Genomic DNA, 22780 nt, shown 5'->3' with positions numbered 1-22780 from the left:
CAAGTTTTGTGTTTTAACGTGACTCAGTTGAATGTTAACAGACTTCGCATTCTATAGAACCTAAATATCAAGTTGTTTATCAAGAACTTCATTAAAATCAAAGCACTTTCCTAACCTCAGGGTTTGGCCAGTTTGTACTCAAGCAGGGGAGGTCCAGGGAGTGGCCTGGCTCATCTGAAACTAGAAGACCTCAAGAATCCATATATACAAGCCATGTCATGATATCTTGTTACGAAGAGCTAAATAATGCTGAAAATTAGTCAACATTTTAGTGAGGGAAAAACTGAACTTCCCTTGACCTCTGACCTCAAGATATCTGAATGAAATATCACATTCCCTTTACAGACATGCTAATCATGCTAATAATGCTAATCCCATGCAGTTTTTTTCATGCAGTATAAATGTGTTATTTGAATATTTCTGCAAACTGGGGTCCCATAATCAATCTGTAAATACTGGAAAGCTGAGAATCTCGTGGATTCCATGAGCTCAATTTTTATTCATGTTTGGTGAGCCATTTCATTATAGTCAGAGCATTTTTGAACACTGTATAAAATGTGCTGTTGTGACCTATAATCACAGCCTCATGAATCTTTACAACTACAGACCTAGAGCATTCAGAGGATATGTGGCTTCCCTATATTGACAATAAGGGGGTCTCTCAGTCTCTCAGTTTGTGATACTGAATCAAAGCCTGGAATTTTCTGTGGTGTTCATCAAGGCCTTTTGCACAAAGTCTGTGGAGCAAATTGTATCCCTTATGAGACATAACTGAATCAGAGAATGACCAATTGAACATTGAATACACCATGCAGAGCTGCATCTCAAATTGATCTTCACTTTCCCAGCTTCCAGAGTGCGTACCTTGTGGCATCTACTTTTGACCTGCTATCTCCCCCTAAAGGGCAACACCCCTTGATAAAAAAAACAAGGACAAAAATGACTCCATGTTGGTCTCTAAGGGTTGGTAAATGGTAAATCAACATTATTCTGTGTGTGTGTGTGTGTGTGTGTGTGTGTGTGTGTGTGTTCAAAGCAGTTCAAAGTACCTAAACCAAAACTTTCCAGACTCTTGAAGCCTCATCACAGTTACTATAAGTGCAACAGCGACAAATAAAGTAATCAGAATGACTATAAACCCAAAGCAATGTTTATTTTACCAGCTGTTGATATTAACTTTGAATGCATGTTTTGATTGTGATTATTTAATGCTCATTTCCAGATCAACAGAAGACTTCTGTCTTTCTCGTCTGTTGTTCTGTTCTATCTCACTATAAATAATGAGTGAACACAAGAAAAGAACTTCCGTCTGTTCAAACAACAAAAAGGATCAAATTAATATTATATATATATAAGCAAATATCTACTGACTTACATTAGAAATGTTTAGTAGTCATGGCAACGCATTTATATTCCTAAGCTTAAAAACATCACATTTTGTACAAACCCTGTAACCTTGAAAACGGCACATTAAAACTGTTTTGTCAGCCACGTCGGAACCTTGTAAAGCACACAACACAAATTGTTACTTTTGGTTTAGTTCCTTTTAATTTTAAATGAATAGACTCTATGACAAATTAGAAAATCTGATTTATCCTCAGCAGAGGTCTGAGGTGTATTAGTACCTGTGTAAAACACTTTTTTGTTAAAAACTACCCTAAGAAGACAGATTTCTCCAAGCCGTCCTCCACTTTAGTGTACTCCAGGTGAGATTTGAAGTACTGGCTCTTGTATTTCGGACTGTTCCGGACATATTCCAGGTAGTCAGGAGTTCCAGGACAGATGACGTTGTCTGCCAGCAGGATGCTGCCTTTCCTGAGGAGGCTGCACTCCTGATGAAGAAGCAAGAAGTATCATGCATCAAAGGAACAAAAGTAAGAGTTTGATGAGTATAAAATGTGAACTAACCTCTATTAGTTTTGCGTCAGGAAGGTAACGATCCTTCCAGTGATCCAGGAAAACCAGATCAAATGTTTTCACTCCAAACTGCTCCTTCATTTTGGGGATCCAGTCACCAGATGCTCCTTCAACTAACTGGACCTAAAAGGAAAAACCACACTGTGTTCTGAGCTCTCTCTCTCTCTCTCTCTCTCTCTCTCTCTCTCTCTCTCTCTCTCTCTCTCTCTATATATATATATATATATACATATATATATGTGTGTGTGTGTGTGTGTGTGTGTTGTTTTTCAGTTTGTGTAGAGGCTTTACCTTGTCCTCTAATCCTGCCCAAGCGATGACTTGACGAGCAATTAGAGCAAAGTCCGGGTTAAATTCAAGAGTGATGAGTTTGGCGCGCGGGGGGAGCAGGCTTGCGATCCGCACTGTGGAGTATCCACAGTAGGTTCCCAGCTCCAGCACAGTGTCTGGGTTCAGCTCAGACACCACAGAATCAAGAATGCAGCCTGTGGCAATACAGCAGAAACAGGCCAAAACACTGATGAGTCATGTAAGGTAATGATTTTACACATGAATTACATTAATATAATGAGACATAAGTACCTTTCTCATCCCCCACATTCATGGCCCACTCCTTGTTTCTGCAGAAGTCATCGATGGCTTTGACCACGCTGCGAGGGTCCCCTCTAGTGGCGTTCTTCTGTACTGCACCCAGGAGACGCTGGAGAGAGGAAAAAGGATACGTTACAACCAACCAGGCCTTTTATAATGTCACTAACAACCTGTTATTAAATATCCACTCATCAATGCTTTTTGTTAATAGAATTAGCCATTAAAATATAGGTCCATGCTCCTGTATCTGTTTGAAAGGGTAATGCTTGTGACAGGAAAATGTTTTCAGAAGTAGTTGAGAGGTTAAACCTCCTACTATTGCTTCTCAATAGATAAATAGTCAAGCACAAACAGTGTGATCAAAGGTCTGAATGTGCAGACAAAGATATTGTGTGTTATCCACAGCTTCCTGCTCAGGGCGAAAACTGCCTGTATAAGTACTGGTGTCTGAACTTCTTAGCTAAGAGATCCATTTGCAAACGCGTAACTGAATATTGCAGTAAAACTCTTGATCTCTAAAAAGGACAAGCTTGATCTTGTTGAATTCATCTTTAAAACCGCTACCACAGTTTGTCTTTCTATACAAAACTTTGTAGAAACACATGGCCATAGATGATGCCTTTATTTCCCCTACATGCGAAGGGATTGGCAGGAGGTTTCAATGTTTTTGCTCTTTTCCTTCTCAAAAAGTTATGTATTAAAAACATTTTCAAGACAGAAGCTTTTTTATATTAGTGTTAGATAGATTCAGGGAGAGGCAACATCCTGAACAAATGGCATATAATATGGGTTGGCTCAGACGGGAGAGCGATCAGCGGTTGGATCCCTGACCAGCAGTCTACATGTCGAAGTATCCTTGGGCAAGATGCTGAACTCCATATTGCTCCTGATGCTGCGTCATCTGTGTATGACTGTGGTTAGCAAGGTGGCAGGCGGCAGCATGTAGGGTAGCCTGGCCACCTGTGTATGAATGGGTGAATGCTGACGTGTTTTGTAAAATCGCTTTAAGTGGTCACTATGACTAGAGAAGCGGCATACAAGTGCAGTCCATTTAATATAAGGCATATGTATATATTCTTTTATTTACTGGTCTATCCTCATCATGTATCAAAATTCGTCACGTACATTTTAGACATTTTGTCACAGCCCTCGGTGTCAGACGCACATGGAAACCTGTTGCTTTGGGTTTGGACGTGTCACTTTCTGCAACCAATATGCATAGTGACTTTTCAAAATAAACAGGAGACGGTTAATTTTATGCAATAAAACCACTTGACTAAGGTTAGGGTGAAAGCACACTTAACTGTGGAAGTTATTATTTGGTTTATTTGGGAAATGAACACCTGTCTCCTGGGTCAAACTCCAGGGTTTGTTTATCTTAAGTGTGTAAAGGCACAGATGGTTTTATATTACAGCTAACTGAAAGCCTGGTGTGTCTCTTACACAGTGGTGAAATGTAACTAAGTACATTTACTCAAGTACAATTTTGAGGTAACTGTGCTTGACTTGAGTATTTCCATTTTATGTAACTTTAAACTTCTACTCCACTACATTTAGCCAGTAGCTTTAGTTACTTTTCAGGTCGAGACTGAACATGAAAAACATGATCAATTTAAAGTGATTAGACCTTTTTTTCCAATTAAACTTTCTAACAGTATATTAAGTAGTTAAAAAGGGCCCTACGAGAAATTGAAAACACTCCTTACATAAATGCATCAAACATAATAAACTAATAAAATATTTAAAAAACATTATATTTATAAAACAATCTTATGTACTTTTACTTTTGATGCTGATACTTTTGTACTTTTATTTAAGTAAGTTTTGAATGCAGGACTCATTTTACAGTGTGGTAGTAGTACTTTTACTTAAGTCAGGGATCTGAATAATTTTTCCAACCACTGCTCATACACATGCTACAGGGTGTCTTGTACGGTTGATGGCTGTGGCGAAACGTCTGTAGCTGATGAGTTGTGGTGAGACCTGCTGTTTTATCAGTAGCAGGAGAAAAAATAACTGTAGACATCAGCAATTTCTTCTTGACTAGTTTGAATTCCATGTCAACATGTCAAAATATAAATTCCACTACTGAAAACTAAATCCTACTGATGAAATGTTGAAAGAGCTCACCATAGCTACCTGCCTTCACAGCTGTCACTTGTCTCCGCCTGTATATACCCTACCTATATATATATATATATATATATATATATATATATATATATATATATATATATATATATATATATACCTTCTCAAAGTTGTCTCACCGATTAAGTTCTTCTGTGAAGTTGTCAGTCTGTTGATGCGTTTGCTGACCTGTTGCTGATTCACTGTTTGCCTACAGATAATACAGGGGTGTCTTTGCTGGATCTGCAACCCTCTCAGAGTGTACACCAGGGATGGGCAACTGGAGGCCCGGGGGCCGCATATGGCCCGCACCCTCACTTGAAGTGGCCCTCAGTACAACTACATGCATTTGAGCATGAAATCTTAAAAGTTCAGTGTAAAAATGCACAAAATCACTTCTTACAATTTATGTTGGTCTGCTGTTCTTGCACTGAAAAAAAATCACAGTAAGTGGTTATTTTTTATTTGCTTCAAACCTTTTGTATTCCTATTTATACTGTTAAACATGCATCTGAGCATGAACTATGTTAAGTTACTGCACTGTTAAAATATTTAAAATTGCAGTTTCATCACATTCGGTTGAGTGCACGGTCCTATATGTGGTCCTGTGGTAGTATCGATGAAAAATTGTGGCCCCCTCCAGCATTTAAGTTGCCCATCCCTGGTCTACACTCACACACCCGTGCGTGTTCACTTACCCTGCCTGACCACTCCACAGGACCCAGAGGGTCTGTACACACAAGATTTGACTGACTCTCACTCTACTGTACCTGTGGAAAGATTCCTTTCTGACTTTTCTGTATACACAGTTTCACCTCAGAAAACACAATGTCATAGTTCAACCTGAGCAGAGGTTTAATTGGTGACTCTAAAATTTTCCATAGGAGTTAATGAGAGCGTGAATGGTTGTCTGTCTCTTTGTGTCCAGCATGTACCCGCATCTTGCATGAAAGCCCCCAGTGATCCGACATAAGGATAATAATGAATGAATGTTTTATGTAAGGTTTAGACAAAGTCACAACTTTTTTGGAATCAGGGTTGCAAGTTTAAAAGAAGAGAACAAAATGTAAAGTAAAATATTATTATCTGTTCATTGGGTAAGCCACACTGTGAACAGCATATTGGGATCAAAAGACAACAAGGCCTGAAGCTGTGTGTGTGTGTGTGTGTGTGTGTGTGTGTGTGTGTGTGTGTGTTTCTTTCATTAGGGACAGATGAAGGCTTTAATTAATTAGCACAAAGCAGCTCCTCTCAGGAAGCCAAGTGTGGATTCACACATTTGTACACATGCACGCCTACTGTTCCTTGTAACTACATGAAAAGGCTTTACTGTCAAGTCATTCACAGTGTACATGTTATCATATGTTATCAGTACAGTTTTATTAAACTGTGTGTATAAGACAAAGACAAAGTACATCTTTGAGAATAGATAGGGTTTTTTGCCTGCCAGTATGTTAGAGGATGTTGTCTTGTCATAGCAGAAGAAGATCAGGTCTCACTAATAACATTAACAATGGTTCTGTCAGTGCACCACAGTAAGGAATGCAGCTGTTATGAATGGTATTAGTAAGGTCTATTGTTTCAGTTTAAATCTATCCTGACCTCTCCCTCACTTGTTTTCTTAAAAGCTTAGTGAACCCTGATATAAAACAAAGACCAGACTGGGTGCTTGTTTGGGTTTGTTTTTTTTACATCACTGTGTGAAAATTAAAGGAAGTTCAACATGTCACCAATGTGGAACAAGAGGTGTATGTATTGGGGGAAAAAACATTAATTTTTAATCCTAGCTGCATGGCTCAATGGATAGTAATGTCAGATGCTTCACCACTATGGTTGGATTGTCAACTTTGACAACTTGGGTGATCCATCCGACCAAAGTTTTGATTGTCTAATGTATTTGGTTTATGATCAAATTCATACAAAAATAATGATTCTCATCAGCCCAAGATGTGTTTTGTGTTTTTTAGTAGAGTAGCAAATGACAGCATGCTAGCACCCTAAATTAAGATGGTGAACATGGTGAACATTATACCTGCTGAACATTTGCATGTTAGATGTAAAACATTATAACAACCATCAATTTTAAATGGTTACTTTTTCATAAATGAATCTTTAATTATCAGTTATTTTACTGGTAACAAACAGTAAAAAAAAAAGACATGATATCTAATAATGTCTACTAATTATTTATTTACTTTTATAATATTTTAGCAGTTTACCGTGCACACATTATAACAATGTATACACTACGTTAAGAACTGTCTAATGATTACCAAATAATGAGCAAGTCAGTCATTCTGTAAAGCATACACTGCTCTATGTAAATGTGACCATAATTTACAAAAGAATCATCAGGCTGTCCTAAAATAACACTTGACTGATGACTGAGACTCTTTTAACTCTTTTAAAAAATGTTGACTGAGGTAATAAAAATAATTGACAAGTGTGGTCATTTTCTATTAACTTACTTACAAACAGACTTCTTTTTGCAACCAGTGGAGTCGCCCCCTGCTGGCCATTATAAAGAATGCAGGTTTAAGTCACTTCCACATTGGCTTTCCTATTCAGGCCCAGAGGTTGCCACTGGGGTGATCATTAGCAAAAATGTAATATAGTGTATAAAATGTGATAATGTCTGCAATAATAAACTGTTAGTATAAATAGCATAAATTATAGCATTACAAATAATTATTTGCCATAATTAATTATCATCTATTTGTTTGTTAACAGTTAAAAACTATATTGCCAATTTACAATCTATCCATGGTTATTATAAAGTGTCACCAGCTGCTCTTGTTAGAGGTGAATACTGTACATTGAGGACACACCTGAGGACGTGTGGACTGGGTCACAGTGTCCAGCATCCGCTCCACAAGGACATCATGCCAGAACAGGGCCAATCCTCCATGATACTGTACTACAGCAGGGATCACCCATCTGTATAGAGCATACAGGAGAGCTGCTCCACCGGTGCAACTGTAAAGAAGAGTCAGCCACATCCTGCAGCCAAGACAGAGGACATAAACATCATGGTTCTACGCTGCTTCCGGAAAGAGACAGTGATAAATGAAGCACAGACACACTGTGCACTGACAACACATCTGCATGAGCTAAATGAAAGCTCCCATATCACTCTCCCTTTGTGTGGGGCTAATGAGATGGGTGGTTACTATGCAGTGTACAATACTGTTACTGCTCCTGTTTTCATTATCAGCTGCTGCTGCCAAGTCCAAGCTGCACACCCACACATATCCCAATGTGGTGATATCACTGTAGGATATCATTTAATATCAGCTGCAATAAACACACAACACAGTCCTTTGTGTGCAGCTTTCTCACCCACAGAAGCAATTAGTGCGCTCAGATATCTCGAGCACAGATGAATTGGAAAGAACAGAGCAGCAAGGATGAGAAAAGCACAGCCAGAATCCAAAACAAGGGCTCCTTCTGTGGGTAGGCAGTGAAGAGCAGGGCTGGAAAACGGCATTACCTTGTGCTAATAATGCAACTGTGAAAGACCAGTGGTGGTTGAGGTAATTCCTTTTGATTTGGAGTTTGAGTTGCGTGGCAACTGGCTGGGGGTTAAGATCTGTGTCACAAAAGGCAGAGAACTGGGAGATTAACCTTTACATTGGCTTCCTTGAACATACAACCAAGAGATTCAGAAACAGAGATGGAGAATGGTCTTGGCAGGGCTTCATAAACACACACTTTTTATCTTTTATCATTGTGTAGAGAGACATTTGCACAATAACAAGTTCCAAGCTGTGCAGAATCTCTGAAAAATTCAACCTCTAAGCAAATCACATCATTAAAAGTTTTCAAATAAAAGAACAGGAAAGAGAACAAGAACTAAAGGTTATCAAAAGATCCAAAACGTGTACATTATTTCATATACAATACATTATTTGTTGTTAAAATGGCATCAACAATAATGTCAGTTTAACACCAAATATATATCCCCAATTTCACAATACTACATGTGCACACACTCTTCCGTCCAAAACAGGAATTAAACCCAGACTGGTCTCCCTTGAGCAACACAGGAACAAACACTTGTTAGGCACAAACTAACACCTCATGCATTCTTAAAGGCCTTCTCATTAAAAAGCTAACAGAAAATGAGACTTACGTGTGTGGGCAGGCGGAGTTCCCTGTCCTCTTCTCACCACCTCTCGCTGCTAGAGGGAAAACTGTGAGTTTTCCAGCAGGCGGACATATGCCTGCGTTCATATGAGACTAACTCCTCCCTCCTCTCCCTTCCATCCCCCTCTCGGTGCTCTGCTCAATGTGAGCATGCAAGGAATGCACAGCAGACCAAATCTCAACGGTCACACACACACACACACACACACACACACACACACGCTCTGGGATTGCAGAATAGGAGGGGGTAATTCCTGCTTGCCATTTAATGATTCTTTGGGTTCATTTGGAGTGCAACCACTATTATTATTAATATTATTATTATGTCTAGATGTTTATAGAAGTGATATCTCATTCTATGTACCCCACTTCTATTTTCCTTTTCATGTTCTCCTAAAAGGACCTGAAATGAGTTAATATCACAGACTGCAGTTTGTTGTTTTTAATAATACAACACATAAACTGCATTTTTCTGTGGTGAGTCATCAGGTTTCTCCCTCAACTTGTCATTTCTGAGACAGTGCTGTCTGAATAAATCCATGTTCGGACTCGTAGTAGTTTATAACTACTCTATCAGTACTTAAGGGTTGTTGTTTTTTTACCTATACCATATTTTCCCTGGTTTTGTGTCTAAGTGATTAACAGGGGCAAAAATATTGAAATATTGCAATATTGCAGCACTGAGTGAAAGTACTGCAGCTGGAAGCCACGAAACAGGCTGCAATGTAATCCTCTGCTGCACACTGTTGATGTACATCCACTAAAAGTGCTTGTTTTTGCTACTGACAGGCTCCGACTGTCTTATAATAATTGTCAGCAGAAATATGAGTGACAGTTTTGGATGGATGCTAACATTCCAGTCTATACACTGCACTTTGTAGACCATCAGGTCTGCAGGGACCATTGTGATCATCTAAAGAAAACTGCTGCTCCAAGAGTGGATAGACCTGCAGCAGACAGAGTGGAGCTAATGTTGTTAGCTGTAGTTATTGTGTTGATCTGTGTCAGTACATGTGGCAGAATAACAATCACTAAAGAAGCAAATAATAGGTACTAAATGCCAACTGTTATTTTTTAAATATCTATATAGATTACTTGCTTTGGTGGATGACGTTGTAGCCCGTTTCGTGACCATGGATGACTGACTGGACATGAAAGATGAAAAAACTGCAAATAGAAAAAAAGAGACTATATAACTATGAAAAAGGGCAAAACAACCACCAAGAGACACAAAATGACTACAAAGAGACACAAACAATTACAAAGAGATAGATGACCACAGACAGATGACAGAAAAATGGGGGGCCCCTTTAAACAGGCATTTCTTCAATGTGAGGTCTCAATTGAACTGTTTAAAAAAAACTTCTGGTGAATAAAATACATTTTTTGTCAGTTTATTTAAATTCAACAACTTTGCGATCATTTAACAAGGCAGTGTTCCACTAAGACAAAATCTCTCTTTGGTCATTGCTATGCTTAAATTAGACATGACTGCCATTAAAATACTTAAAAGACCAAGAAACCCAACTGGGAAAAGACTCTCATTCAGGCTAATAAACATCTATGAAAGCTGTGCTCGTGATGCCAGCACCAGGCTACTGCTGTTTATCCCAGAGCTGTCCAAGTCCCATGTCAATGCATGTGTGTGAGCCTGCTCCTGAGTCCACTGGGCTCTGAACAAGACAGAACTGGTTCGTCTAGGAGGAGATCCAGGGGTGTTTGAGACACTGGGCAGCTGTGGCTCTTTTCTCTGGCAGCAGCTCCAACATGGTCAAAAGGAAGGAGCTGAACTGGATGGCTTCCTCCTGCGGCCACTCGTATTTATCCAGCAGGATCTCAAACAAGCTCCACGGCTTCAACTTTGAGATGTGTCGCATTTGTCCTGCACAGGGTAAGAAATAGACTGATACACTGCTTTTGTCTACCTTTAATTATTAACACTGTTTTTTAATTAATCTCAAACTTCATCAAAGTAAACACAAATATCTCAGTACCAAATATCAGATGCAGTATGATGAGCGAATAAGCATTTCCAAATCATCACTTTATTTGTTTAATAGTTCAGGTTATTTTACCTTTACGGTTGAAATATCGCTTGGAATTTCTCCCTGACAGGGCGAACTGAGCTGGAATGGATCCCAGCAGCTCAATGATGTGGGCAATGTGATCTGAGAGAGCGCAGAGCACACTGTATTATACACACATTTAGTTTAATCCAGGACAAAAGGGATGCAGTGAACATCACAAACCTTCCTCGCGGGAGAATGTGGCTCCTGACTGGGGGTCGAACAGATAATCCCCTGTGGCCAGCTCAAAAGCCTACAGTATACATAAATGAATAAAGCATATGGCTGTTGTGACACATCTAGAAAGGGTATCGTTTGAACAAGATAGTGAAAAAGAAGAGCTGAAAAATGCTATTCAAAAACGCACATCAAGGTGCAAGACTCACCATGCAGGCGGTGCTCCAGATGTCAGCCGGCGTGTCGTAGTCAGCACCGATCAGAACCTCCACAGAGCGGTACTGACACGTCTGGATGTCTTCAGTAAAGTGTTTGTGCTGACGTCGAGACAGATGAGATTTTACTTTTCCAATTAAATCACTAGCATCTGTGACTATTGACAAAACTCCATAAAAATGTATTATTGTTCCTCAGCCCAGTGCAAATTAACATTGAGCTTTCCATGTGAAGTTACTGAGTTTTTAATCATGTAATAATACATGTTGGCATTCAATATCATATCAATAATTATCAGACATCACAATTGTGTCTCTACTCTTTGCAGATGATAAAGTTCTGTTGGCAGACTGTGACCTCCATAACACACTGGAGTTGTGTGTGCAGAGTGTGAATGGAAATGGATGGATGTTAAATGTTACTGAAGCTTTTCTTTAATGACAAAACAAATCTAAATAAAACATGTTTTCGGGTAACAAGACTCAGAGTCAACAGCAATGCTAGCAGCTCTCTGAGGCTGTACTTGGGCCCAGCTGTGCTTTTTGCTAAATGCTTAATGTTGGAAAGATAATAATGTTCATTATAGTCGTGTTTCCATTAGAGTTTAATTTAATTTTGAAGGAAAATTTTTAAATGTTGCATTATAGAAAATGCAAATTAGGGATGTTTCCATCCACTGATTTAGATCGAATAAACAAACTTACTTTGGTCAGAAGAGGGCAGTGTAATGTATTGCTGTAGGTTAATCCGTCAGTAAACAGTAGAAGAAGAGATTGAGCAAGAGAGAAAAAATAATAATAAAGAGGTTGCTAATCGAACAACTTTGGCCACCCATGAGAGAAAATATGTCTTCAGGAATTGGATTTATTTGGGCAACCTGTAATTCTTCAATAATGTCAGCTCCTCTGACATCAGTCCTGCAAGTTAAATGTTTGCTACGTCAGAACTTATTCACAAAAAGCGTTGACATCACCTGTTTAGCACATTAATTATTTTTTTCCCTCATTTTCACAGTTTCTATGATATCGGAATGTTATCAGTTTTGCAGTCATATGGTCATAAATCAAAGTACAGAATCAAATAGTACTTAAAAGTACTTTATTACATTTTGACCCAATGATGCTCTTAGATACAAAGTTAGGGGATAGTTTAATCATTAAAATTAATCCCGAGGACGACATGAATGTTTCTACCAAATTTTCCAGCAATCCATCCAAAAAATGTTGAGACATTCACTAAAAATCAGTAACCCACAAGTCCGGGGATCAATAAAGTTAGTAGGATTCATCCTCTGTGGACCCTGAATGTTATGCACAATTTCATGGCAATACACCTGTGTAAACTAAAGTGGTGGAGACTGCCATCCCTAGAGCTATGCCTGCGAGCATGGCTAAAAATATTTTTTAGTAATGTCATCAGAGAAATAACATTGTCTTGTTCTCTGACTCTGCCAAGTGAAATGAGGAGCATAACCACCACCACAGGGTAGTTCTGAAATGCACAAGATTACACTGTATGTCTCTCAAGCTACATTTCACATCAGCCCACACAGTCTTGTCTCTCTGGAAACATATGGCAGCTGTGTCTTTCTCTCCAGGGCACAGTAAATATGGGCACTGTGCTCTACAGAAAGCACCTGTCACATTTGGTTGTGTAAAAAGATGGGTTGGAAGTGTTTTGTGAAGTAGACATGTGGCGCTCGTAACGGCTGCCTCAGTTTTGTTCGGCCTGTTCTGCCTCTCTGTCCCTCCCTTCAGCCACTTCCCCACTGCCCTGGCCTCCTGTGCTGCTATTCTCCATCCATCCACCAGATGCCCTCAGACTCTCCCACCTGCAGTGACCTGACTCCCACTACCTCCTGCTCACTTGTTTCTACTTTCCCTAATCAGCCCTGCCTATTTACCGCCCTGTTCCCACAGCTTCTCTGCCAGATTGTCAATGTTAAAACTTAAGTTTTAATTTATCTTTCACAGGGACAGTGCACATTAATAAACATTACTGTGCAAACATTATGTTTGCAACCTAAAATCAGCCTAAAATCAAGACATACGTTTAAAACAATAATCATGGCGTAAGCAAGTCAATTTCAGCAAAAGCATAAGACAGACAGATATAAGCAGAACATAAGCAAGAGTGACAATAATAGCAATAGCAACAACAAAGAAACAACAATTACAGTACAGCTTTGCAAACAGATATAAGCAAAGACAGTTATGAGCAAATACAGCTAAATATACATAAGTAATTACAGACATAAGCAAAGACAGACATAAGCAGAGACAAAAATGTGAAGGTGACGGAAACAGCAGAGCAGTTTAGCAGCATACAAGTTGTGAATTCAGACTAGTACAGACAGATTTGGTGGTATAAGCCATGTTCTTAACTGTCTGGAAAAAGATGTGTAAGTGGTGAGTACCCTGATGTGAACTGGTACAGCATTCCATTCATGTGCTGCTTTAATTGAAACAGCAGATTAACTGAAAGCAGATGTTCTTAGTGGAATAATACAGTCTCCTCTTGTGACTCCTCTTGTGATGTGGTTTGTATTTAAACTCTGCCTCACAAAGCAGCTGAGTAAGGGAGGCCATGACATTAATTATCAATGAGACATATATTTGCATACTTGATCAGGTTTTCCCAGCTTAGAAAGTTACATTTTTCCAATTTGTTACAGTTGTGTAAACTATTAGGTTTCTTATCAAGGATTTTCTTTGTTTGTTTATATACTGATTCTATACTGGCCTCAAGGTTGAACTACCTGCCTGTGACCAGCTTGTTAGCGCAGCTGTGGCTCAGTTGGTAGAGTGGTCACCCACTAATTGGAACGTTGGTGGTTCGATCCCTGACCATGGCAGCCTACATGTTGAAGTATCCTTGGGCAAGATACTGAACCCCAAATTGCTCCCGATGCTGCCTTCATCAGTGTGTGTATGAATTCCCAATGGTGGCAGGTGGCACCAGTGTGCCCTGGTAGCCTCGGCCACCGGTATGAATGTGTGTGAACGGGTGAATGAGTGCAGTGTGTAGTGTAAAGCGAGAATGGCATTCATGTACATTTTAGCAGCCTCAGTTGACATGCAGTACCTTATGTATCTGAAATTTGCCAGGTTGTACTTGGACTTGTTGCAAACCTTCTTAGCATGAGTTTGAAAAGAAAGATTTGAGTTTATCGCAATCCCAAGATATTTGAATTATTTGACCATTTCTAATCTTTGTCCAAGAACAAATATGTGTGTCTTGACAGTACAGCTGTCTTTGTGAAATACATGTTTAGTTGTAGACAGCAACGGTTTAACCATGCAGTAACATGGGCCATTGTGTTGGTTAAAGTGGAGGCAACTTCCCTTTTTGTATTGCTGTGTACATACATTTCAGGGAAATGAGTGTACATTTGGGTCTTAACATATAGGCTAAATAAAAGTGGGCCCAATATGGATCTTTGTGGGGCATCAATGGAGAAACTTAGTAAAATTTGAGATCCGTCAGTAAGGTAGGACTCTATCCAACTAAGGGCATCTGGAGAGAAATTGAAGGTAGATAACTTAAAAAGACAATGATTTACAGTGTCAAAAGCTTTCCAAAGATCTAAAAACACAGCCCCAACAAAACCTCCTTTATCCAGTAATGATTTAATCTCTATAAAGAAGCAGCAGGTCTCTGTAGAGGGTTAAATCCAAAATGCATTGGGTGCATGGAGAAGGTGTTGATGTTCAGGTGGAAAGGCAATTGCTCTGCAACACATCTATCGGCTATCTTCGGTACTGCTGGTAGGATACCGATAGTCCTGTAGTTGCAGGCTGTGAGAGGGTTGCCAGATTTAAACATTTTTGTTACAGTAGCTGTTTTCCAAGCACTTGGGAAGTCTCCCTTGGAGAAGGACTGGTTGCTTTTGATGTTTTTAGCACATTGATTATTCTTAACACATCTGCTTCATGAATATCTCTAGTTCTGCAACAGCCAAGGAAGAAGATAGGCTGCAAGGGTGCAACGTCCAATAGAGTAGTGTGTGTGTGTGTGTGTGTGTGTGTGTGTGTGTGTGTGTGTGTGTGTGTGTGTGACTCACAGAGAAACATTTAGTCAATAAAGTATTGGTTGAAAGCCTCAATAATGTCCCTGCTTACCAGCCATCTGTACCTGTACCTCAATCCTTATCTGCCTGCCTACACATATTCACTGCATTATTTCTGCTCACTTGTGGATTCTCAGCCAACCCTTGTGTGGACAAAGATTGATGAAGATTTTTTTTTTAAAGAGTCTATTATCAAGATAAATTATTTGCACTTACTAACAGCTTTTGAGTTTGACGATGAAACTATTTAATTGGAATATTGTGAATTTCCTGGTTTAGTTTGCTTGTTAAATAATCACTCACCACCCAGCAGGCGTTGCCCAGGTCAGCAATCTTGATGAGGATTTTATCAGCATTCTGAGGCTTTAGTAAGTCCAGAAGTACATCAGAGTCACTGATACCTAAAAACAAAACATAATGTGTTAGCTAAGATCAGATCAGGATAGACTTTGATTGTACTGTCGATATTATCTCATGTAAACACAGTATAACACAACTATAATCATTAGGTTTCCACAGGAAAAGGAACAAACTGCTGACACCAAACTTTAGAAAAAAACAATCAAAACCATAAGACTGACCATGGGGAGAGGAAGGTGAAGGAGGCGGCAGCTCTTTGTCTGCAGTCTGATGTAATAACACTGATCTAGAGCCGGAGATAGGAGCATCTGTGTTGAGGTCTGGCCACGAGCAGATGGATTCTCTGTGGCTGTATGGAGCCAAGTCCAGTCCGTCTTCCATCAGCAGCGTCTGTCTCCTTAATCTGAAGTTAGGCCCTGTGGTCTTAGGCTGACGGGTAGAGTTACGGGGACTAGAAGTAGCCGTGGCATCAGAGAACGACACATGAAGTTTCTCTTTTTGATTTTTGTCAGATTTACTCTCCTGTCCTCGTCGACTCCTGTCTTTTCTCGTCAGTCGCTTAATGTTGCTCCTGGATACCTTGCTGGACTGCAGGGATGAAGTCAGGCATGGGAAAAACAATCACAGATGAGTAGTGAGTGAAACAATGTATGAATTACTGAATTATAAGTAGCACAACTGCATGCCTGTTTTGGAAGTAAAGTAATCATGCAAATTCACATATTTAAAGAAGCATTATGTAATCTATGATCTTTAAAGGGGACAAATTGTGCTCTTTTTCACAATTTAATGTTAAACACCTGTATTCACCCTCTGTCTGAAACCCTTCCTTTAAGCAGGTGTCTCTTTAACCCCCCTTCCTGAAAAGACCCAGACTACTCTCATTGGTCAGTGTTTCCAGGTCCCAGGAAAAGCATTGGGCTTTGAAGCCAGTTTGACATAGTGGACAAACACTGGAACTACAACAGGTCTGTCCCATGATGTCATTGGACCCAAAAAGACTTTTACCAATAGACTTGGAAAAGAGACATCTGTAAATCACAACCCCTAGGAAATAACTATTAGAAACTGATCAATTAGTCCCAATAACATTTGTAAAGTATGAAGAGCTGCATGATTTAATTATTTGTTCCCTATACCAGATAGTGGAGGGCTAAACTGGAAGTCTCTTGTGCACTTGCTCTATGGGCCCCATCGTAATCGGTTTTTGGCTCCATGTGCCACTGAGCAACTGCACAGTTGCCCATAAAGTTGGAATAATTTTGTTTTCAGACACAATCCTGTTAATTGTGGTATCCTTTTCATTGTGATATGTTTGAAAGAGATTGCTTAATAAAGTTTTGAGAAGGAATATGTATGTATGAGGAAATACATTCTTTTGCCAAATTTTCATAGGTTTTTTAATGTATATTGTATGTTGTTACTATCTACCTATCTATTTATCAATATCTCAAGAATATATTGTGAAGCTGTTCCTCTGACTGCAGTAAAACAGTAAGTTGCTAACAACAAGCAACCACAACAGTGGTAGTTGGAAGGACATCAAAATCTGCAGTTGTGTCCTCTTACAAAAGCCAACAGCAAGTAGGCCCCTCGACTCTACACCCTCATTTATCCCTTTGAGCTACCGTAGCCTGTTAGTGACACAGCAAAACCACAAGAGCAAGTAATTCAATTGACCTGTCACCGTGCACATTATTACCAGGTATTATTTCAGCATTTCAGATAGAACAGTTGTCCACTGAATACATATGTAGAAGTATTTCTTGTTTTCTGCCCTGGTAATCTCCTCTTCACTTGTCTTAACTGCAATGCAAAAAATGCTTATGATTTGGTTTTTTTAACTCGAGTTGCAGACTGTACAATATTGTTATGGGATTTCCGCTGTCTCTTTAGGGTCAGAATGTGATAAAAAGTATAGTGCAGCAGAATGAGTGCAGTGGACAACTGCTATGTCACCCAAACACCAAACTCCTAAACTGCAAACACAAGAGCTCCCTGTATCTACATATCCCAATTAAACCATGAATAACAGAATAATAAAGTTTTTTATAGTTTGCTTTTTTGATTAGTCAACAAAAATATCGACCAACATGGGTTGTGTTGCTCTGTAGGAAGTGAGGAGAAATTGTTCTAATATTAGCATCATGATATCTGTGTAGACTGAGTATTTAAATCTCCTCTTTCTTGACTATCACAGTCACAATAATATCAGTCAGAATTGACAAAACTCAGTCAGGACAGTCAGTTGGTGCATGTTCAGTGTATTGCCTTTCCACATGTGCTCTAGTGACTTCCAGGCTGTAGATGTGGTCAAGATGCAGTAAAGATGCTCAAGTGCAAAACAAAACACAACATCCATCTTACCCACTCCCCAAGAGTGTGGAAAACCCCAGTCAGCTTCCCCAACAAGTTGGACAAACTCTTAGGAAGTCATATCAGAAATGTGAACGTCAAAATGCAATTATAGTAAAAACACAAATGTCCTCATAGAATGGAATAAATATTAATGAACACAAATACAGGGTGCACACCTGTTTGTCTCCGGAGCTACTGTTCACTGGCAGGAAGTGAAAACATCAGCAGGAAGAACAGACAGAATGTAAAAACAAAAATAAATTGCAACAGCATTTCTTCAAAAGCACTTCCATCAGCCTGGTATACAGAAATTCTTGTGACACATATGATTGAAGCTAGACATTACATGACTGCTAATGCAGCATCACTAACCTGTGGAGTCGGTGAAAGCAGAAGACACTGGCAGCTGCCACAGCTTGGTGTTGGCCGCCAGGTTCTGGATGTAAACCTCATCCACTCTCAGGAGGATGTTTTCTGGCTTGATGTCTGTGTGGATAATCTTGCATTTAGTGTGCAAGTAATCTAAACCCTGCAGAACCTGTGATAAGGAATGAAAATACCGTCACTGTCACTGCATACCATGTCAATGAGGAGCAAAAATAGAAGATACTCTGTTTTTCTGAAGAGCCCAGTCAGTGGTGAAAGACTGGGAGGATGATTTAATATGGAAAAAAGGGTTGCACAGCACCTGTCTGAGGATGCTCTTCACACAGGGCAGAGGGAGGCCAGTGTAGTTTGATTTGACGATCCACCTCAGCAACTGGTGACCTAGCACCTCTAGAACCATGCACACATCTGGTGAGCAGTTAAGGAGCTTGTTTCATACTGTATTAAGAGTTTCTTGAGTATTTGGAGAAGGCAAAAACACACTGACACAATCTGTTTGTCTTTAAAGGATAGTTCGGGGTTTTTTTGTCAGCAACTCCTGTGTTCTGCAAGCTAAAGTTACTGTTTTTGTTAAATTAGTCTTGCCTGACAGAGAGGCTTCACCTGCACCCCAAGTAGGCGTAAAGGATACGTTCTCCGTTCACTCCAGTGATCCTGAAGTCATCAATGAGGTTCACAATTGTCTCACGTTTTGGATCTTTGGGATCACTGTCCCTTACCTGATGGTCAGAAAGTGAACATATAACAATATCAACAAAAAGTATATAAATGATAAATACAATAACACTGTGATCAAAAGACTTCATTAGTTTTCTAGAAAATGCAATTATCTTGTAATTGTTTTGATTAAATGAAAATAACAGTGCATGATGTTGTTTTTTTAAGGGTGAGGTTTTTTTGTTAGTTAGTTTGTTAGTTTTCTTGTTTTTTATATTTTGGAAGTTCAACCTCAGCACCTATGGTAGGTTTATACTCAACCGTGTAGCCGAATCACAGAACCTCAGACCCTTAAGGACAAAAATGTCTCAATTGAAACTCATTAAAACCACAATTTCTGATCACACAAGCCATTGCAGCATGTTACTGTATCATATTAGACTTTGAATCAAGAACCCGGCCTCAAAATTGTAGTTTTTATTATTTTCCACCATATTGAGCCATTTTCTCATCTTTGTCCTAAGGGGTAAACACATGCTCTGTAGCACTGCAGCGTTCGACGGACACAAGTTATATGAATTTGACATATATAGTGGGCACGTACCATAACAACTTCACAGGAACTTTTTGAAAGTGAAGCACATGGGTTAATATTACCATGACTGAGAGTCGCTATGACATGTTAAAAACTATTTGTAGTATTTCAAAAATGTTGTGTACTCCACCCCCCCCCCCACACACACACACACACACTGTATGTGCAGTGAATTATTTCTCCCCTCATCTCTAATAAAACTATCAGTTTCTGATTATATTCTCCCCATGATACACTTCTTTCAACAAATTTGCCTTTATTAGAAATGTTGAAATTGCATCAGAAATTGAATTTATGCCACTGTCTCACGGATTAGTGAATCTTCCTGCTTTTCTGTTGACCAGACACTCACAAACACTCTCACACTCAAACTATTGAGCATGCATCTTTAACAAATGTGGCCACACTGACACATTTCAGGAGTGTGATCTCATCCAGTGCCGTCTCTGTGAATGTTTGAGCACTCTTCACCACCTTCAGAGCCACAAAACGCCCCTTCCTGCATGCAAACAGTTATGTCAGTTAACTACTATCATGTTTAAAACATATTAGATTATCTCTATATGATGTTATCATGTTATTTATGAAAAGTCAAAAGGTCAAACCTGTACTTACATCATATCCCAGCAGAGCCATACAGTAGAGAAGTGGCCCCATCCCAACTTTTTAACCACTTGGTAACGGTCAACGAAAATCTCACCTATCTCTACAGGGTGATAACCACCTGCAATATAATGTACAACATGGTGCATCAAAGAAAATATGTCAACCAATGTGTTGGAGTTGGGTGATGCAGTGCTGCCTACCAATGCCATAGTCTTCAGGATTCTCCTGTTGCTCGTCATAAGACCCCAGAGGCTCAGACGAATGAGGATGTACAGCTGGAGGGCAGTGGGCAGGTTTGCTAGATGTGGAGGAGGGTTTAGGACTCCCTGCTTTGTCTCGGGAGGGGCGAGGGCTTGGTTTCAAGGATGGATTGGAAGAATTGACGGTAAGAAGGGCTGATATAGCAGCAGCATATGCTGACGACATGTTTAACTCGAGCCTGAAGAATTAGAGCGCAGCATGAAGATGGGACCAGATGACAGCAGCACTCACTGAAAAAGCTGCAACAAAAATGTGTTTGCATACTTTAAAAAACACAAGTTCTTCTTCTATCATAACTAGATCTTCTACAATGCTTACATCTCTTGAACAAACGTTCATTGGCTGTTTGTCTCTTGCTGCTAGGTTGTGCTTCTAGTCTCGGATTGCAGGAGGTTTCTTGCAATGACATTTCAAAGGGGCAGTGAATGTGTGCGTTTATTTTTAGCTGGATGAATGGCATGTCAACGTAAATAGCTCGTGACACTGGCCCAGCTGCAACTGAACTCTTCCTGATACTGCATGGACTACTACAGTGGGACCACAACAGTTGTAAACATGAACTGCTGGCAATTCGAATTAATTCATGTTTGTTCCAAGGAAACTGGCTTGAGTAATTACTTTGTTGCAGCACTGAAACAGTGATTAGTAAAAGACAGTCTTTCAGACAACAATAAGTGATAAGGTGGTTAATGAATGAGGTGGTTAATAGTTTACATTTTGCTAACACAACTATTGGCTTTAATTGGCTTTTATTGGGCAACATGGCTCATAAAAATAATGTTAGGCCTACGGATACATTGTAAAATAGACCTTTTTTGCTACAACATATCGACTTGTCATAGTAGGAAATGCACAGGTGTTTCTAACAACACAAATGATGGCTCTGTTATGGTCAAGACTACCAGGACACTGAATTTATGCAGGTAAATGGCATTCAGCCATTATTATTTTACCATTTTAACCTGTGCTTTTCCAACTGTGACCAGTCAACATGCCTTAATTGAAAAAGGCATACTTTTTATACAGCTGAATTATTTCAAACCGTATAAATAGTCACATAAGCTAACCCCTAGCTTGCTTAAAATTTTTTAGCCTACTGTCTGGCTACAATTGATTACACTCTACAGCCAGTTAAAGTTTCTACATCCATGCACTGCTTGATATGTACCGTTATGTTTTCTCAATTCTAAGAAAAAACTCATATTATGTATATGACCTGTAATTTATTAATTAGCTTCAGTTCAGGAGTGACAGCAGGTCAAGCTTAGTTTTTGTGAAGGTTTGTGAACAGTAATGTAGTTAAGCTAGCTAGCATTTCAGTTTTAAGCTTGCTGTGTTTGTCTACAAATCATGACACAATTTTCTGCACTGCTTGGTAGTTCTAACTAAGTTATTAGCGTCCCCATGTCTCGAATAATGACATTTATTTATAGCTGTCAGTTATTCATTTACTTCTGTTGTGTTTTGCGCCCACAGCAACACCAGGTAGTTTTATTGTGAAGGGTTAGCAGGAAGTGTAGTTCACTCTCATGCTGGATAAATTACTTTAGTGACATTACCTGTTGCTGGTGTTAACCTTCAGACTTGGTATCCTAAAAACCCACAAAGCCATTTAGTGCCTACAGTAAATACTTAACAAAATAAGAGGAGGAGCCTACTTACCCCCGTGTGTTATATATCCACTTTTAATATTTGAAACGCGGGAAATAAGACGAGTCTGGCTCGAGCACTCAGCCCGCGTGCTCTGCTCCCTCCCTCAGCTCCAGGAATAGCAGAGCTGCTGCTGTGTTTCTGACAACACTTAACACTCTGCAGCTACCAGGTCTATTTGCAGAGGGGGCGAGGAGGTCATTCTCTTATTTATTACTCCATCTTTGACTTTCCTACAATCTAATCGAAATGAAAGTCACCATGAAATAATTATGGTAGGTCTAATGATACAGGAGATATAAAAAATAAAATAAAAACATAAAAAAACATAACGGATCAGTAGGCCTATACTTATTTTACGCTTTGCAAGATTTTTTTTTAAAAGAAACAATACAAAACATTAATAAAGCAAAAGAAAATTAATTCAACACTTTTCAAACAAGTGCCTTTGAGATCATCTTTCATTTAGGGACTACAGTGGACTCCTTTCAGCGAGTACACTCGCCCTGTTAGTTTTGGTGCACCTGTTGTTATGAAAAAACTTAGATGATTATCATTTTAACAACAGACAGGAAACAGTAGGTTAGTAGCCTT

At 39.4% G+C, this 22780-nt stretch overlaps 2 protein-coding genes across 3 annotated transcripts; both read right to left on the bottom strand.

The window, feature by feature from the left end:
• Nucleotides 1-1522: 1522 nt before the first annotated feature.
• On the bottom strand, nucleotides 1523-8908 carry comtb (catechol-O-methyltransferase b). 2 transcript variants are annotated; one of them, XM_059329451.1, is made up of 7 exons: nucleotides 8771-8886; nucleotides 8129-8227; nucleotides 7467-7638; nucleotides 2500-2617; nucleotides 2209-2402; nucleotides 1909-2040; nucleotides 1523-1832 (listed from the first exon to the last, which is right to left on the bottom strand). In XM_059329451.1, the coding sequence occupies exons 3-7, from the start codon at nucleotides 7635-7637 to the stop codon at nucleotides 1653-1655; spliced, it is 795 nt and encodes a 264-aa protein (XP_059185434.1). In that variant the 5' UTR covers nucleotide 7638; nucleotides 8129-8227; nucleotides 8771-8886; the 3' UTR covers nucleotides 1523-1652. The 2 variants fall into 2 exon arrangements, with proteins under 2 accessions (XP_059185434.1, XP_059185433.1); XM_059329450.1 differs by lacking the exon at nucleotides 8129-8227 and having other exon boundaries at nucleotides 8771-8908.
• Nucleotides 8909-10162: 1254 nt separating this feature from the next.
• On the bottom strand, nucleotides 10163-22430 carry LOC131969149 (SRSF protein kinase 3-like). The gene is made up of 15 exons (XM_059330319.1): nucleotides 22199-22430; nucleotides 20476-20775; nucleotides 20285-20393; nucleotides 20081-20168; nucleotides 19049-19136; nucleotides 18719-18825; nucleotides 18403-18568; nucleotides 18207-18232; nucleotides 18040-18096; nucleotides 15894-16260; nucleotides 15616-15713; nucleotides 11237-11344; nucleotides 11034-11103; nucleotides 10860-10952; nucleotides 10163-10666 (listed from the first exon to the last, which is right to left on the bottom strand). Exons 2-15 carry the CDS (start codon nucleotides 20699-20701, stop codon nucleotides 10482-10484), a joined length of 1788 nt encoding a protein of 595 aa, XP_059186302.1. The 5' UTR covers nucleotides 20702-20775; nucleotides 22199-22430; the 3' UTR covers nucleotides 10163-10481.
• Between the last annotated feature and the right edge of the window lie 350 nt (nucleotides 22431-22780).

This window comes from Centropristis striata, chromosome 3 (genome assembly GCF_030273125.1).
Source record: "Centropristis striata isolate RG_2023a ecotype Rhode Island chromosome 3, C.striata_1.0, whole genome shotgun sequence".
Taxonomy (NCBI): Eukaryota; Metazoa; Chordata; class Actinopteri; order Perciformes; family Serranidae; genus Centropristis; species Centropristis striata.
The sequence above is the reverse complement of the archived record's forward strand: the minus strand, read 5'-3'. Positions and strand labels throughout refer to the sequence as shown.